The following is a 16754-nucleotide window of genomic DNA, read 5'->3' on the forward strand; positions in this document are numbered from 1 at the left end:
AAAACAAATTATATGAAGCATAAACTAAAGAACTAAAGGGAGAAAAAGACAAATCTATAATTATAGTTGGAGATTTCAATACTCCTCTCAGTAACTGATAGAACAAGCAGGCAGAAATGACTTAGTAGACTTGAATAACACTATTAACTAACCTAACATTACTGACATTTATGGAATACTTCATCCAGCAACAGAGTACTCATTCTTCTTAACTGCACACAGAACATTTACCAGTGTAGACCATATTCTGGGCCATAAAATAAGCCTGAAATTTAAAAGGTTTCAAATCATATAGAGTAGCCTTTCTAAGCACAATAGAATTACATGACAAATCAGTAACAGAAACATTTCTGGAAAAATCTCAAATATCTGGAAACTAAATTATCTCCTCTAAATAACTCATAGAATAAAAAAAAGGAAGTTAGAAAGTATTTTGAACTGCAGGAAAAGCACAGCATAACATATTAGAATTTGTGGGATGCTGCTAAAGCAGTACTTAGGGGTAAATTTACCATACTAAATGTCTACTATAAGGAAAGATCTCAAATCAATGACCTGTTTCCACCTGAAGAAAGAAGAAAAAGATTGACAAATTAAACCAAAGTAAGCAGAAGAAAGGAAATGATAAAGATCAAAGTGAAAACCAGTGAGTTAGAAAATAGAAAAACAAAGAGAAGAATCAAGGAAACCAAAAGCTGATTCTTGAAAAAGACTGATCAAATCGATAAACCCTAGCCAGACTGGTCAAGGAAACGAGAGGGCCCAACTTACCGATAACAGGAATGAGAGACGTGATATTACTACAGACCTACAGATATTAAACGGATAATAAGGTGATATGAACAACTTCATGGCAACACATTCAACAATGTGGATGAAATGTATCAATTCTCAGAAAGACACAGACTACCAATGTTCTTCAATCAAGAAGAAATAGATATCCTATATAGTAGTATATCTACTCAAAAACTTAAAGTTGTAGTTAAAAAGTTTCCCACAATAAAAGAGAAACAAACCAACAAAAAAAGCCTCTGCACATCAATGGGACTTCATTAGTGAGTTCTACAGCACATTTAAGATATAATTCCAATTCTACAGAAATACATCAGAAAACAGAGAGGAATGGAATATCCCCAGTTTGCTGAATGAGCCACCACTATTCTGATACCAATACCAGACAAAGACATTAAAAGAAAATAAAACCAAAGAACAAAATTCCTCATGAACATCCACGTAAAAATTCTAAGCAAAATTTTAGCAAATTAAAGTCAGCAACATGTTAAATGGATTATATACCACAACCAGGTGTAGTTTATCCCAGGAATGCAGGGTTGCTTTACCATTCAAAAATCAATTAATGTAATCCACTACATAAAAACAAAACAAACCGTATGGTCATCTCAAAAGACGTAGAAAAAGCATTAGACAAAATCCAGTACCCACACTCAACAAACTAGGAATGGGAGGAAATGTCTCAACCAGAAAAAAGGCATCCTTGAAAAACCTATAGCTAACATCACAATTAATGATAAAAGACTGAATGTTTATTCCCTAAGATAAGGAATAAAACAGAGATATTTGTTCTCAACGCCTTCTATTCCACACTGTACTAGAGGTTTCGACCAGTGTAATCAGATGAAGGAAGGAAATAGTAAGCATCCACATTGGAAAGTAAGAAGTAGAACTGTCTTTACTCACAGTTGACATGATTATCTATGTAAACAATTTGATGAAATCTACAAAAAAAGCTACTAGAACTAATAAGTGAGTTTAGCAAGGGTACAGGATACAAAATCTATATACAAATATCAATTATATTTCTATATACTAGCAAGAATAACTGGAAACTGAATTTTTCAAAACAGCAGTTACAACGGCATCCAAAAATATGAAATACTTAGGGATAAATCTGACAAAAGATGTGAAAGACTAAAAACTACAAAACTATTGCTGAAAGGCATTAAAGATGACCTAAATAAATGAAAAGATAAACCTTATTCATTGTTTGGAAGACTTATATTGTTAAGATATCAATCCTCCACAAAATCAGTCTACAGATTCAATACAATCACACTCAGAATCTCACAGGTGTCTTCACAGTAATTAACAAGTTGATTCTAAAATTCACATAAAAATGTAAGGAGCCTAAAATAGCTAAAACAACTCTGAAATGGAACAACAAAGTTGGAGGCTAACACTACCTGATTTCAAAAATTGTTATAAGGCTACAGTAATCAAAACAACATGTTATTGGTATAAAGATAGTGAAATTGATTGATGGAACAGTATTAGAGTCCAAAAATAAACCCAAACATATGGACAACTGATCTTTAACAAAGGTGTAAGGAGAGGCAATGCAGTGGAGAAAGGATGACCTCTTCAACAGATGGTCCTGGAACAAAAGCATATCCATATGCACAAAAAATGAACCTAAATCCATACCTCACACCATACACAAAAATTAATCACAAACTTAAGCGTAAAACTTAAAACTATAAAATGTCTAGAAGAAAACATGGGAGAAAATCTTTATGACCTTGGGCTAGGCAAATATTTCTTAGATATGACACCAACAGCACAATCCTTAGAAGGACAAATTGATAAACTGGGCTACAAAATTAAAATCTTCTGCTCTTCAAAAGACACTAATAACAGCATGAAAAGACAAGCTACATTCTAAGAGAAAATCTTCGCAAAGTGGATATCTGATAAAGGAATTTATCCAGAAAATAAATACAGAGAACTCTGAAAACTGAACAATAAGAAAACAAATCGATCAATACAAATATGGGCAAAATATTTGAATATTTCACTGAAGAAAATATAGATGGCAAACAAGCACATGAAAAGATGTTCAACATTAGTCAATGACCAAAAAAAAAAAAAACCAAAACAAACCCCCACTGCCATCGAGTTGATTCCGACTCATAGCAGAACTATAGGACAGAGTGGAACAGCCCCATAGAGTTTCCAAGAAGCGCCTGGTGGATCTGAACTGCCGACCTTTTGGTTTGCAGCTGTGGCACTTAACCACTATGCCACCAAGGTTTCCTTATTAGTCAATTAAAAAAAAAAAAAAAAATTTTTTTTAAGGAAAATGCAAATTAAGTCCACAGTGCTATACCACTATATACTATTTAGATTGGCTAAAATTAAAAAGACACTATCAAGTGTTAATAAGGATGTGGGAAAACTGGAACTCTCCTATACATCTGGCAGGAATGGAAAACCATTTTAGAAAACACAGTTTAGAAGTTTCTTAAAAAGTTAACCATATCTATCCATTCCACTTCTGGGTATTTACCCAAGAGAAAAGGAAATATATCTGCACAAAAACCTGTACATAAAGGTACATAGCTGTTTTGTTTGCAACAGCCAAAAAACTGGAAGCAACCCAATGTCCACCAAGAGGTATATATATAAACAAACTGTGGTATATCCATACAATGGATTATTATTCAGCAATTAAAAACAAAGTATTGATACAAATATCAACATGGATGAATCTCAAAATATTTATGTAGAGCAAAAGTAGCCAGATTAAAAAAAGATTACATATTATGTGATTCTATTTATATAAAATGCTAGAAAATGCAAACTTGCAAACTAATTTATAGTAAAAAAAAAAAAAAAATTTATAGTAAAAGGAAGCGAATAAGCGGTTGCTTGGGGATTGAGAGGGACAAGGAGGAGCAGGAGGGGTTCCAAAGGGCCACAGGGAAACTTCTAGGGTGATGGGTATGACCATTATCTTGACTGTGGTAAAGGCTTCACAGATACATACGTACGTCAAAACATACCAAATCATACATTTTAAATATGTACAGTTTATTTTATGCCATTTATTCCTCAAAAAAGGTATTAAACTACACACACACACACACACACACACACACACACACACAGTATGCACATATACACACACACAGGCGTACCTGTGACAGCTGATTCAGTAACACACTAGTAAAGGGTGCTTGGAATAGTCAATGAATGCAACTCTCAGGATACTACTCCAGTGTTACAATTATTCAAAGAGAGAACACCTAGAAGCAAAGCACCTTACCTTAAAGAAAGAATGAATGGCAGCCGTGGCTTCACTGCGAACCCTCAATATAGAACCCAGAACATTAGTCCTACACCTAAGGTGAGGATACCGTCTCAAATATTCCAGAGGATGCCTCTCTTTATATTTAATAGGGAAAGTCTGCCAATGAATGGGGAAAAAAAAAAAAAATTAGAAGGTAAAAATGATACTGTTTTATAAAATCCATTTCCAGGGCATTTCTTAAATAGTAGAGCTTTGGAACAAAACTAAGATGCTTTTCTTCGTTATTTTTCAGTATAACTCATTATACTCCCATATTAATTCCAAAAGGTAAGTAGAATGGTGGGGTAGAGTCAGAGACACCTGGGTTTGAATTCTGCCCAAATGTCTTGAAAATCCATAAGCACTCATGATCGACTGGCATATTTATCAACACATTAATGGTGCCTAAGAACATGGGAGAGGGTGAGCAGCTTTCTTTCAACTGGCCGAATAGTGCAGACATACAAAATATTTTAAGGACATTATGGCTCTACTTACAAAACCAAGAGCACAGAAGCATATTTTCAGATAAAAAACAAGTTCCAGTACAAAAGATAACAGAGAAGCTAAGTTAAAGAACTACATTGGTACCCTGTTTATTTTAATATTATCCCTTTTAGGCTTTGTGCACATACTAATTTACATGTCATATAGAAACGAGCACCATACTTTATTAATGTGACCACATTAATAAAAATCTGGAGACTGCTAGGAGTTCAGAATTCTCTAATATCTGAATACTTTAAAATGGCACTGAACTGAAGGGGAAAGGATGGTGAAGCCATCAACACTACCACAAGGCAAGGGAGAACAAGTAAGAACTGTGAAATACGTCGCAAGTTTTTAAAAGTTAATAATCACAGATTCTCTGTTAAACAATAATAAAAAATGGTTATCTTCGCCATTTCTCTCTGAATTCTACATAATTTTCAGTCTATTTTTTCAGAAATCTTAGGACTTGATTCTTGATTTTACACGTCAATTCAAAATTAAGTCTAAACAGCCTCTATAAAAGTGTCAGAAAGCATACCTTAACATCACAATTTCCAACTACTTCAATTTTTTCTGCCTTCAGTTCCATGTTTTGTCCTTTGGATGGACTTTTTACCAGCTGCCCTTGAACTTCCACAGAACTCCCAAAAGCCAATTCTCTGAAGTAACAACAACAAAAAACAAGATAAACAAAATATCACCTGTAACCCTCATTGTAATACAAACCTTGCTATTAAAGTATTTAATGATATAAGTTTTTATGCTTAACTGGCTTAGGCTTCATATCTATGGATGTTCTATTGAATATCGAAATTATAAAAATGAACTCCACAAGTTTTAAATTGGGAACAGAGAAACATGTAAGTAACTGGAATTAGGAGGTTATACAATTATCCTCGTCAAAATTTAGTTGGCCAAAAAAGAAAAGAAAAAATGGAGAAAGCATGTAAAAACTGATGAAATCAGAGGAAAGTCTGTAGTTTAGTTATAGTACTGTACTAGTGCCAATTTCCTGGTTTTGATTAGGTACTGTGGTTATGTAAAATGTTTTCACTGGGGAAAGCTTGGATGTGAGAATTCTCTGTACCCTTTTTTGTAGCTTACTAGTATTTCAAAACAAAAAGGTTTTAACAAAAAGTTAGTTGGCTCAGCCAATCACTACAACACAGTTCACAAAGACAATGTTCTACATCCCAGTTTGTTGAGTAGTGTCTGGGTTAAGTCTTAAAAGCTTGTGAGCGGCCCATCTAAGATACAACTATTGGTCTGTACTTGTCTGGCGCAAAAGAGAAAGAAGGAAACCAAAGACTCAAGAAACTAATTGCCCATAGGAACCACAGCCTCATTGATCCTGAGACCAGAAGAACTAAATGGTGCCTGGCTACGACTACTAACCATTCTGACCAGGGACGCGATAGATGGTCCTGGGTAGAATGGGAGAAAAACGTAGAACAAAATTCAAATTTCAAAAAAAGGACAGACTTATTGGACCAGTACAGGCTAGAGGAACCTCTGAGACTATCGCCCTTTATACCCGGAACTGAAACCACTCCTGGAGGTCACTTTTTAGCCTAAGGATAGACTGACTTATAAAATAAACAATACCACCTGTGAGCACTGTGCTCCTTTTAATAACCATCCGTATGAGACCAAACGGTCAACATTTACTCTAAAGCAAAGATGAGACGGTAAAGTGGGGCATGGAAGCTAGATTAACGGAAACAGAACAACCAGAATGGAAATGAGAATACTGACACATTGTGATAAATGTAACTAACGTCACTGAACAACATGTATAGAAATTGTTAAATAGGAACCTAATTTGCTGTGTAAGCTTTCACCAAAAACAATTAAAAAAAAAAAAAAAGCTAATTGGCTGATTGTTCGAGCACATGTAGAACTGTTTTCTGGTTAATTAATCTAGGTTTTAGTCCAAGTTCATCCAAAAATTACCTATATGACAACTAAGAAAAGCCATCTAACCTAATTTGTTTTAAGAAGTCATCTATTAAGAAGGTTGGATTAAATGATCATAAAATCCTTTGTAACTCTTATACTTTATAATCATAATAATAACTGTGATGATAAATGCCTTCTTGAAGAAGGTGTAGTATATTTTAAAGTAAATTTGTCAGGAGATTCCTCACCCAGTGTTCTTTGCTTGCTACATTTAATATATGCTACTTCCCTTTAAATTTACTGTTACATAACACATAAATAAGATTGTCCATTACTGCATCATGGGAGAAGAAAACCTGGTACACTTTCACCCATTGCAGAAGGGTATTTTTAAATGCTCTGACTTTAAATGCAAGCTACCTGGGGCTCCTGAGAATACTTCAAAGTGACAGACTCCTCCAGAGGATCCAAAGTTTAAGTGCCATTAGACACATTTGTACAACTGCTATGTTGTTCAAACGCCACGGACGGAGGAAACAAACAGCAATTGCAGATATAAGCCTCAAACCCAACGCTGCAAGGGCAGACAATCCACAGCAGGCACCGACTTGTGATTTAACTTCTTATAACTTAAGCAACTCTACGCAGGGCGCGCCAAGGTGGGCCCAGAGGGATTTATTCACTCAGTGATGGCTGGCGATTCTCCAAAACCACACCTATGAGGCCATCTAATTAAATAAAGAAATGAAAGACTCACTGCCATAAAATGGTCATCAAGGCTGATATTCAGCAGGCGAGGGAAAGAAATTTTCTAGTTAAGCGCTCAAGCAAATGAACATTCACACCATACATACATAGTTTTACTACGCTTCTCAATAACACAAGATAATTTCAATTCTTCTGGTATCTTTCAGAGCTTTAATGTTATCACTGCAAACTTTAATTATACCAAAAATGCAAGGAGGCACCAATCACGAGAAAATTCTGATTCAGTGGATGCTGGATGATAGCAAACTTGCTGAACGTGCTTTGAAATTTTACACAATGAATGACATTTCCGAGTAGTAAAACAGGGTCTCTCTCAGTTGAAATCAACTCAAGGGCGACGGGTTTGGTTTGTTTTTGGTTTATGATCCAACGTAACAGAACAACATTGAAATAAAATGTAACCGACTTTACCTTGATTTGTATTAGAGTTGGACATTTTCTGTTCATGTTATTTTAAAATCAAAGGCCATAAGCCAGAAACAAAAAATCAATCAGGAACACTTTCATAAAAGAAGAACATCATCTTATTGAAAGCTGTCCTCCACTCTCTCACGAGACAGGATCACATCTGTGATTCTACAGATGGCCTGGACCAGGCTGAAAATTCCTGCCTGGACTAAACTCGTGGCTGGCCAACTACGGGAGACAAGCAAGCTGGAGCTTATTTAGCACTAAGACGGTTCCTAGCAACAGGATACATTTTTTCACTGAACAAATTAACAAATGCCTTGGAACGATAATCTCTGATTCTATTCTAACACCTTCTATCAGGCTTCTAAACAGAAAGCTATGAACAGAAGAGACTTGCAAAATAGGTCAAAACATGTCTTAAAGATAGAATCACGTTTGTAGAATTTCTTGTCCCAGTTTTGTTTCTCTAATGATTATAAACTACTCAGTGCTGACAAAGGCCCACTAAGATGAATATTTATACCCTACTGCTAGGGATGAACAGCCTTTATATTTGTCGCTTTAAGGCAAGAGATTTTAAAATGTTCTGATCCAGTAATGCCATGTCTAAAAATCTATAATAAATAATCAGACATAAGCACATAGATTTATGTGCAAAAATGTTATACTAGTGACATTATATAGAAAAAATTAAAAACTTCAATGTACAACAATAAAGGCAATTATTAAATTCAATTCAATTCATCTATATTATAGAATAGTATAAAACCATTAAAAATGTTATGGAAGAATTTTTGACATGAAAAAATGTTCATGATAAATGTTAAGTGTAAAAAGAGGACACAAAGCTATACACGTATTACAAGCCACATTATGTAGTAAAATATATACATCCATGGAAATAAGAATAGAGGGGATTACAGCAAAATGTTAAAGACTTTCTCTTCATTATGAAAGATGAATGACTGGTAAAACTCCACTGCATTCCACGTTTTAACAATGAGCATGTGTTAATCTTATAATCAACAAACTATAAACACTGAAAAATGGTTACTACTACAACAGAATAATTTTTTGTTGTTCTGCCTAGCTGACCAAATACCTGAGACCCAGGAACCTATTTAATACACGGAGAACAGGAACCCCAGTGGTGCTTGAAATAACAAAGCACACTTATCCCAACAAATTAGAATAACGTTCTGTTCTTCAGTACTCATGCTCTAACCTAAAGATGGTGTTAGTTTTAAAACTTGGTAAAAAGGACCATAAAAGTTTCTTCCATTTATGCAACAAATAATTGGTCACTTTCTCAGCACAGCGCTAGAGGACAGGAGTACAAAAATGAATGAGGCACTATATCCCTGACCTCAAGGAACTAAAGAGTCTGGCAGGATAAGTCAAGGAGAAATACAATCGCTTACAATTCAGTGAGATACGTTCTATGACAGATAGGCACAGGCAGCTACGGGAGCACGGTGGAGGGGCATGGGGTACAGTCAAGGGATGGGAACATCAAATGATGCCTACCTAAACTGGAACTTAGAAAGATAAGTGAAAAAGGAGAGGCTATATGAGGCACAGGCAGCAATGTATACAAGAACTAGAAGACAAGAAAGAACCGAACAGGTTGGGGAACTGCAAGTAGTTAAGAAAGACTGAAGCAAAGCATAGGTGGGGAATACAGACATATGATGATGATAAGAGGAGGAAAGGCCTGAGCTTGAAGGATCTTGATGCGAAGAATTTGGACTTGATCCTCAAAGATATGCAAAGTAGATTTGTTTAGAAAGGTAACTCAGGTGATGATGTGAAGCCTGGATTAGGGAAGTGGGGAGCAGAGATAGAAAAAAAAAAAAAAAAACCCAGAGGATTCTTTTTATTAAACTCACCTACTGTCAAAGCTTGGATCTGCAACAACCTGAAGGCTTTCCAAAGATGATCCATCATTTACATGCAGGAACAAGACTTCTTTCTGGGACCGGACTGAACGAATCCATCCCTAAGGAGAAATATTTCTAAATGTGGGCTTAAACACATATTTGTACATTTTCATTACACATACAGAGGACTCAATGAAAGAAGAAAAAAAGTACTTACAATCCGGACTCAACAAATCAACTCCTTTTAGTTCACCACATGCACATATAATTTTATACGGTTCTTATCACAGAGATAGACCACGGCATTTCACCTTTTTTATTGTTTTATTTGTACAGCTTATCATTTTGAATGGATGCCTAACACTTTATCGAGTTCATGAGCCTAATTCACATAAACAATCCTCCCAATATTGGCTATTTCAGGTATTTCCTCCCACTGCCCCTGTATTATGAATGTTGCTGTTATTAGGTACCATCGAGTTGGTTCTGACTTGTAGTGACCCTATGTACAATGGAACAAAACACTGCCCCGTCCTGTGCCATCCTCACAATTGTTGCTATGTTTAAGCCCATTGTTACAATCACTGTGTCAATTCATCTCATTGAGGGTCTTCCTCTTTTTTGCTGACCCTATACTTTACCAAGCATGATGTCATTCTCCAGAGGTTGGTCCCTCCTGACAACATGTCCAAAGTACGTAAGACGAAGTTTTGCCATCCTCGCTTCTAAGGAGCATTCTAAGGAGCAAATCAAGACAGATTTGCTCATTCTTCTGGCAGTCCGTGGTATATTCAATATTTTTTGCTAACACCATAATTCAAATACATCGGTTCTTCTTTGGTCTCCCTTATTCACTGTCCAGTTTTACTGAAAATACCACGGCTTGGGTCAGGCACATCTTCGTCCTCAAAGTGACATCTTTGCTTTTTAACTTTGAACAGGTTTTTGTTTTTTTTTTTTCTTTGCAGCAGATTTGCCCAATGCAGTACATTGTTTGATTTCTTAACTGCTGTTTCCATGGGCATTGATTGTGGATCCAAGTGAAACGAAATCCTTGACAACTTCAATATTTTCTCTCTTTATCATGATGTTGCTTATCGGTCCAAATAAAAACAGCATAGCAGAGGCATCATCTGACCTCCTCTAACTTCACAGGGAGGAAGGAGGACCAAGATCAATATTCCAAGGGTGATTCCTATGAGGTGGAGGTCAGACATGCCTCTTCTATCTGCCATCTTTATCAGTTCTGACACCAATTATCCCTCCCATAGCACTCTGTACTTCTCTGCAGGGTTTGATAATTCATTGCAATGGCCACATAGAGCTCACAGACAATATCCATGATTATGGAGTTTATTAGAGAAGTAATAGGATACAATTCAGGTTCAGGAACACTCAAGACACAGTTCTTCCATCAGGACAGCCTCTTCCCAGCCATGCCACAGGCATACATCTCTCTGGCCCCTCAGCTTCTGCCCTGGTCAGGCAAGTGTTACAAAGCTGTTTTAGCTCTGCCAATAAGTGCCCAGAGGCACTCCACTTGGCCAGTAAACCTTGGCCCAAAGGCACACAGCTTTCTCACTCCATGGGCCAGGAAGCCCACTGCACTGTCTCCTGACAGTTTCTCCTGCTGCTGTTTCTCTGCCACTGTTTCCTACTGTCTTCAGTGTTACAGCTCTCTCTCAGTCTCAGTTTCCTGGTTCTAGGAGCTTCTCTGTGCAGAGATTCCAGGTCCAAAAGATATGTTCTACTCTTGGCCCTTCTTCCTTGGTGGTGGTAAGATCCTCTCTTTCTCACCTCTAGAATGGTTTATTTCAAGCCCAGTGGGATGACAAACCCGACCAATCCCCTTGGTCGGCCACAATTACCCTATTTGTACAGTTCCACCCAATCACTTGGGTGGCAGTTACAAGACCATGGAGAGAAAAGCCACTCAAAAGTGATCCATCATACTGCAGGTCCAGCTTTGAGGATTTTTGTTTTCTTTATGCTGAGGTGCAATCCATTAAGGTTTTGATCTTCATCAATTAGTGCTTAAAATCCTCTTTGCTTTCCAAAAGCAAGGTTGTGTTATCTGCATATTACCCATTGTAAATGAGTCTTCCTCTAATCCCGATACCCTATTCTTCATACTGCCCAGCTTCTTGGATTATTTGTTCAGCATACAGATTGAGTAAGTATGGTGAAAGAATACAACCCTGACACACACCTTTCCTGATTTTGAATCACACAGTATCCCCTTGTTCTGTTCGAACAACTGCCCTTGGTCTACGTATAGGTTTTACATGAGCACAATTAAGTGTTCTGGAGTTTCCAGTTTCAACTCATAACATTCTTTGCAATGTTATCCATAATTTGTTATGATTCACAGAATTCAATGCCTTTGCATAGTCAATAAAACACAGGTAAACGTCTTTCTGGTATTCTCTGCTTTCAGCCAGGATCCATCTGACATCATCAGCAATGATATCCCTTGTCCCATGTCTTCTTCTGAATCCAGCTTGAATTTCTGGCAGTTCCTTACTGATGTACTGCTACAACTGTTTTTGAATTATCTTCAGCAAAAGTTTACTTAGCATGTGATATTGATATTGTTCGATTATTTTGCATTATGAACAACAGGGCACATATCTTGGTGCCTGTAACTTCCTCCTTTTATATCGAATTTCCCGAAAGAGATTATGTATAGACTAGAAACATCCTTATGGATTTTTTTTCCTTTTACAAAGTACCACACAGATGAGCTCTCAAAACACTTCTCGTTATGAACACATATTAATTAATAAACTTTCAAGACACTGAATTTAAATGACAGGTACGTGATGAGTACAAGTGAGATGTCTTCAAGGAAACCAGTAACACTAAAAACAGCTCTCTCAGATCATACCCAACTTAACTAGCAAGGAGTTAAGAATGTTCTTCTAGTAGACACTGAACAATCGTGAAGAGTCCCATAAGTATAAAGTAAATGAGTAGGGACAAGCATTTACCATTAACCGTGCTAGATAAAAGAAACAAGATGATACTACCTCGAAAAACTATTGACTCTTTACTTTGTGTCCTCACAATACCCTATAGACACTTACATTAAAACTTCTCTATCATTTATGTAAGGAGCCCTGGTGGCGCAGTAGTCAAAACACTTGGCTGCTAACCAAAAGGTCAGTGGTTTGAACCCACCAGCTGCTCCACGGGAGAAAGATGTGGCAGTCTGATTCCTTAAATATTTACACCCTTGGGAACCCTATGGGGGCATTTCTACTGTCCCACGGGGGTTGCTATGAGCAGGAATCAACTTACCAGCAATGACTTTGGCTTTTGTTATACCATTTATTTGCATGCCATAATGCTTTAATGGAAGGAACTATGTTTTTGCTGCTTTGAAGGGTATTGCCAGCCACACTGTAGATAATCCATAAATGTTTTTCAATGAAAGAATACCTTTCATTGAACATCTACTGTGTACCAAGCATTCTACTACCTTCTTCACACACTATCTCATTTCCTCCATGTATCAACCTATGGATTAGTAATAGTCCCATCTTACAAATGAGGAAACTGGGGCTCAGAGAAGTTAAATAACTAGTTGAATGTCACCGTTAGTAAAGTGAAGAGCCTGAATTTGAACCCAAGTCTATTTGACTAGAAAGCCCTTGTTCTCTGCCTATGACTTCACTGAATAAACTGTAATTGTCTCTGCCCCATGTGCGAAAGCCCTTCGTGATTTGGAGCAAGACCATCTTTCCAGTTTCTTCTTGTTGTGCTTCCCTAAAGGTACCTGCTTTTTGGTCATGCTCAATCAGATGCAATTTCCAAATCACCTCTCCTTTACTTTTTACTTGTTAGTAAAAGTTAACATTTATTGAGGACTTTTTATGTGCTTCTATTCTAAGCAAGGAGCTCTGGTGATGCAGTGGTTAAGCGCTCGGCTGCTAACTCAAAAGGATGGTGGTTTGAACTCAGCTACTTCACAGGAGAAAGAGGTGCGAATCTGCTTCTGTAAAGATTTACAGCCTTGGAAACCCTATGGGGTGGGGCAGTTTTGTCACTGAGTCAGAATTTGACTTGACCGCAATGGGGTGGGTTCTGTTCTAAGCTTTTTATAGATATCATGCTACTTAACTCTCACAAGAACCTAATGAGGTGGATACTATCATTCTAGAGATGAAGAAACATATTTAAAGAAGTTAGGATAACTGCTCTCAATAGTCAAGGTCACACAGTTACCAAGCAGTTCTGGGATTCAAATACAGTTCTTCCTTCAAAGTCCATGCTTTCATCAAGCTTTTCCAGAATGCTATTTCTACCCCATCACCAGTTTCTCTGCCTGGGGAATAAATCCTCAGGGCTCAGTTGAAATGTCACCTCGTGTAACACATCTTTCCTGACCACCTCACTCAGTAAGGGACTTCTTTCTGTTTTCCCATTGGTCTTTATTTATAACACTAATACCTATCACATTGCTATAATTATCTGTCTTAACCACTACACCAGAGTTTTCCAACATAAATATTATGTGAGCCACGTATGTAATTTAAAATTTTTTAGTAGCTACATTAATAAGAAACAGGTAAAATTAATTTTAATATTTTCATTCACCCATAATCTAAAATGTTATCGACATGTAATCAAAATAAAAATATAGTTTACATTCTCTTCTGTTTTTGAAATTGGTGTGTATTTCACACAGCACATCTGAATTCGGACTAGCCACATTTCAAGTGCTCAGAGCCACAGTGGCTAGTGGCTACCTTACTGGACCACACAGCACTAACGCGAAAGCCTCTAACCTAGGTAGTAGCTTCTGTTCTTTTCATCTTTGAATCTTCTCTTGACTAGCACACAGAAGGTCCCGTTAATGTCTGCGCAATTAATAGATTTATGCAAGGAAAGGGTTTGATTTGAATCATGGAAAGAATAGGAAATGTAAAGAAAGTGGATCAGCCATACCGCTAAGAAGCAAGGATCTCTGAGGACAACGGAACTGGATCGGTACCAGAACTTCAGCAACCTAATGAGAAATAAACCACCTTCCTTGCCCCTTTAAGGGGGGGAGGGAGTTTTGCGGAGCTGTTACAAGTGTTAGTAGCAAGATAAATAATAAAACCAAAACCAAACCCATTGAGGTCGAGTGGATTTCCACTCAACTAACATTTACTGACTGTGGGCCAGGTTCTGTTCTAAACGCCTTATACCTATTATCTCATGTAATCTTCAGGACCCTATGAGGTGAGAACTATTATCTTCATTTTCGTAGGTGGAAACTGAGATTTAGAGCACATAAGCGACATTCCTGTAGCAAACTACAAAGTGGCAGAGGAGTTTTAAACCTAGGCAACTTGACTCCAGAGCTCGTTCAAACTGCTACAGTCCACTCTTTCTCCTAATTTATTAAACTCGTATTACATACAAAGCCCCATCTTAGGCACTGGGGTGGCTAAAAGATGAAGGCACTATTTAGTTCAACAAATATGTACTGTCAGCCGTATGTGAATACCAAGACATGGTTCCTGCTTTCAAGGAGCTTGCTCAAGTCTACGCATTTTGTAACTGAGGAAATTCACTACAAGGGATAAAGATCGAAGGGGCCTGTTTGTTTATATTTTTCTGTGTGATTAACCAGCTTACAAATAGTGCCCTGGTATTATGAAAAGCAACCTCCAGAACTTTGTCATGTAAAATAGTTTTCTGAAAACTACCCAGGAAAAGAAAAAAGGGAGAACGCAAGCGCTGCCTAACTTTTCCCCGTTGGTCGTATTGACTGATCCGACAGTGCAAAGCAAACCTAGACGTGTGTGCGCAAATAAATCACCAAAAACAAAAACAAAACCACTCCCTTTCCCATACACCAACCTGGACCTTAACGCGCTCCCCACTCGTGTTCTGAGCTCGGAGAGCGTCCCGCACTCTCAGTTTGGCTGGAGGTTTGTGTTTCGGGCAGGGAGCGGAAGAACAGGAGCGCAGGGGTCGGAGCAGGCACCGGGCCCCGAACATAGTGCGGCTGCCCTCGTTCTTCCGCGGGACCACCCTTGGTGCCAGCCGGTTCAGACCCTGTCTGCGGGGGCCCCTACCTTCTCCTACTCTCTGGGCTGTTCCCCTCTTCCGGGCCGCAGCCCTGCCCTGAGGCGCTTCAGGGGCTCCAGCCCTGCCCCTACAAAACCCCTCCTAATCTTCTCGCTCCCCGATAGGGCGGAACGGAAACGGCAGAACCAGCAATCCCAAAGGCCAAGGGGAGCCACGGGGAACCTCGGCCCCGCGCTATTTCTAAACCTGCGCCCTAATCCGCACTTCCACGGGCCCTACGTCATCACGCCAACGCCGCCTATGTCATCACGCTACGAGGGGGTTAAGAGGGAGCATGCGTACTTGTGACACAGGTCTAAAGAGGAGGCGGGCCAGAGGCAGGGTGAGGGAGGCGGGGCGGAGGGAGGGGGCGGGACCAGAATCTGAGGAGGGAGGGACTAAGGCACGTGGTGGAGGGGTTGGGTTCTCAGAGTTTTCATTTCTTAGAGGTTCCCAGATGATGCTGAGGAAAACTTTAAGAGGCAAGGAGTGACTGATGCAGAAGGAGCGTGTGCAACGTGAGACTCATTTGTTGAGAGGATTAATTTGAGGTTATCAACCATCCTTGAGTTCTGAACACAGAGAAATACAAGACACAGCCCCTGCTCAAGACACAGTTGTGGGATATCTGGCTTCTAAAACAGACCATTGCACAAAAGGGTAATTAGCTTCGTGATGGAGCCTAAGGTTGGGAATGCCAGAGGTGGCTTCCTGGAGAAGGTAGGTCTCTGATAGGTAAGTAAGAGTAACCGAAGAGATCCTGAGTGTGGGATTCAGACACAGCATGACGGTGTGAAGGCGTTGGGAGAGAGACACGGGCCTGCAGGAAAGGTAGAAGTGAGAGGGTTAGTGTTACTTAAAGTTGGCACTTATAATGCCCATTTTGCAGATAAGGAAACTTAGAGAGTTTACATGACTTGCTTAAGGATACATATACTAAAAGTGTGAGATCTGAACCCAGAAAGCCTGGCTCTCTGTGCTAAACCATTATGTTATACAGTGTCTCAAGGTAGAAAAGGAAATCACGGTCCCTTCCGTCAAGTAGCCCATGGTCTAGAGATGGAGACTGTAAAGAAAACAGATCATTGCAATATATTCCAGTAAGTGTAACCAAGTGGAGTGGTAGTCTAGAGAAGGAGATAATTAGGCTTGGT

At 38.5% G+C, this 16754-nt stretch overlaps 1 protein-coding gene across 4 annotated transcripts in view; it reads right to left on the reverse strand.

Moving 5' to 3' along the window:
• Positions 1-15856, reverse strand: part of NARS2 (asparaginyl-tRNA synthetase 2, mitochondrial) — a 212050-nt gene extending 196194 nt beyond the window's left edge. For 3 of the 4 annotated variants that reach the window (XM_003418535.4, XM_010598175.3, XM_064288754.1), the window contains exons 1-4: positions 15391-15855; positions 9547-9656; positions 5118-5238; positions 4064-4204 (exon numbers count right to left, since the gene is read on the reverse strand). In XM_003418535.4, the coding sequence (XP_003418583.2) occupies positions 4064-4204; positions 5118-5238; positions 9547-9656; positions 15391-15531 (513 nt within the window). In that variant the 5' untranslated portion in view covers positions 15532-15855. Of the gene's footprint in view, positions 1-4063; positions 4205-5117; positions 5239-9546; positions 9657-15390 lie in introns of all 4 variants that reach the window. The other variant, XM_064288755.1, reaches the window with a different exon arrangement.
• Between the last annotated feature and the right edge of the window lie 898 nt (positions 15857-16754).

Source organism: Loxodonta africana, chromosome 7 (assembly GCF_030014295.1).
Source record: "Loxodonta africana isolate mLoxAfr1 chromosome 7, mLoxAfr1.hap2, whole genome shotgun sequence".
Classification (NCBI taxonomy): Eukaryota; Metazoa; Chordata; class Mammalia; order Proboscidea; family Elephantidae; genus Loxodonta; species Loxodonta africana.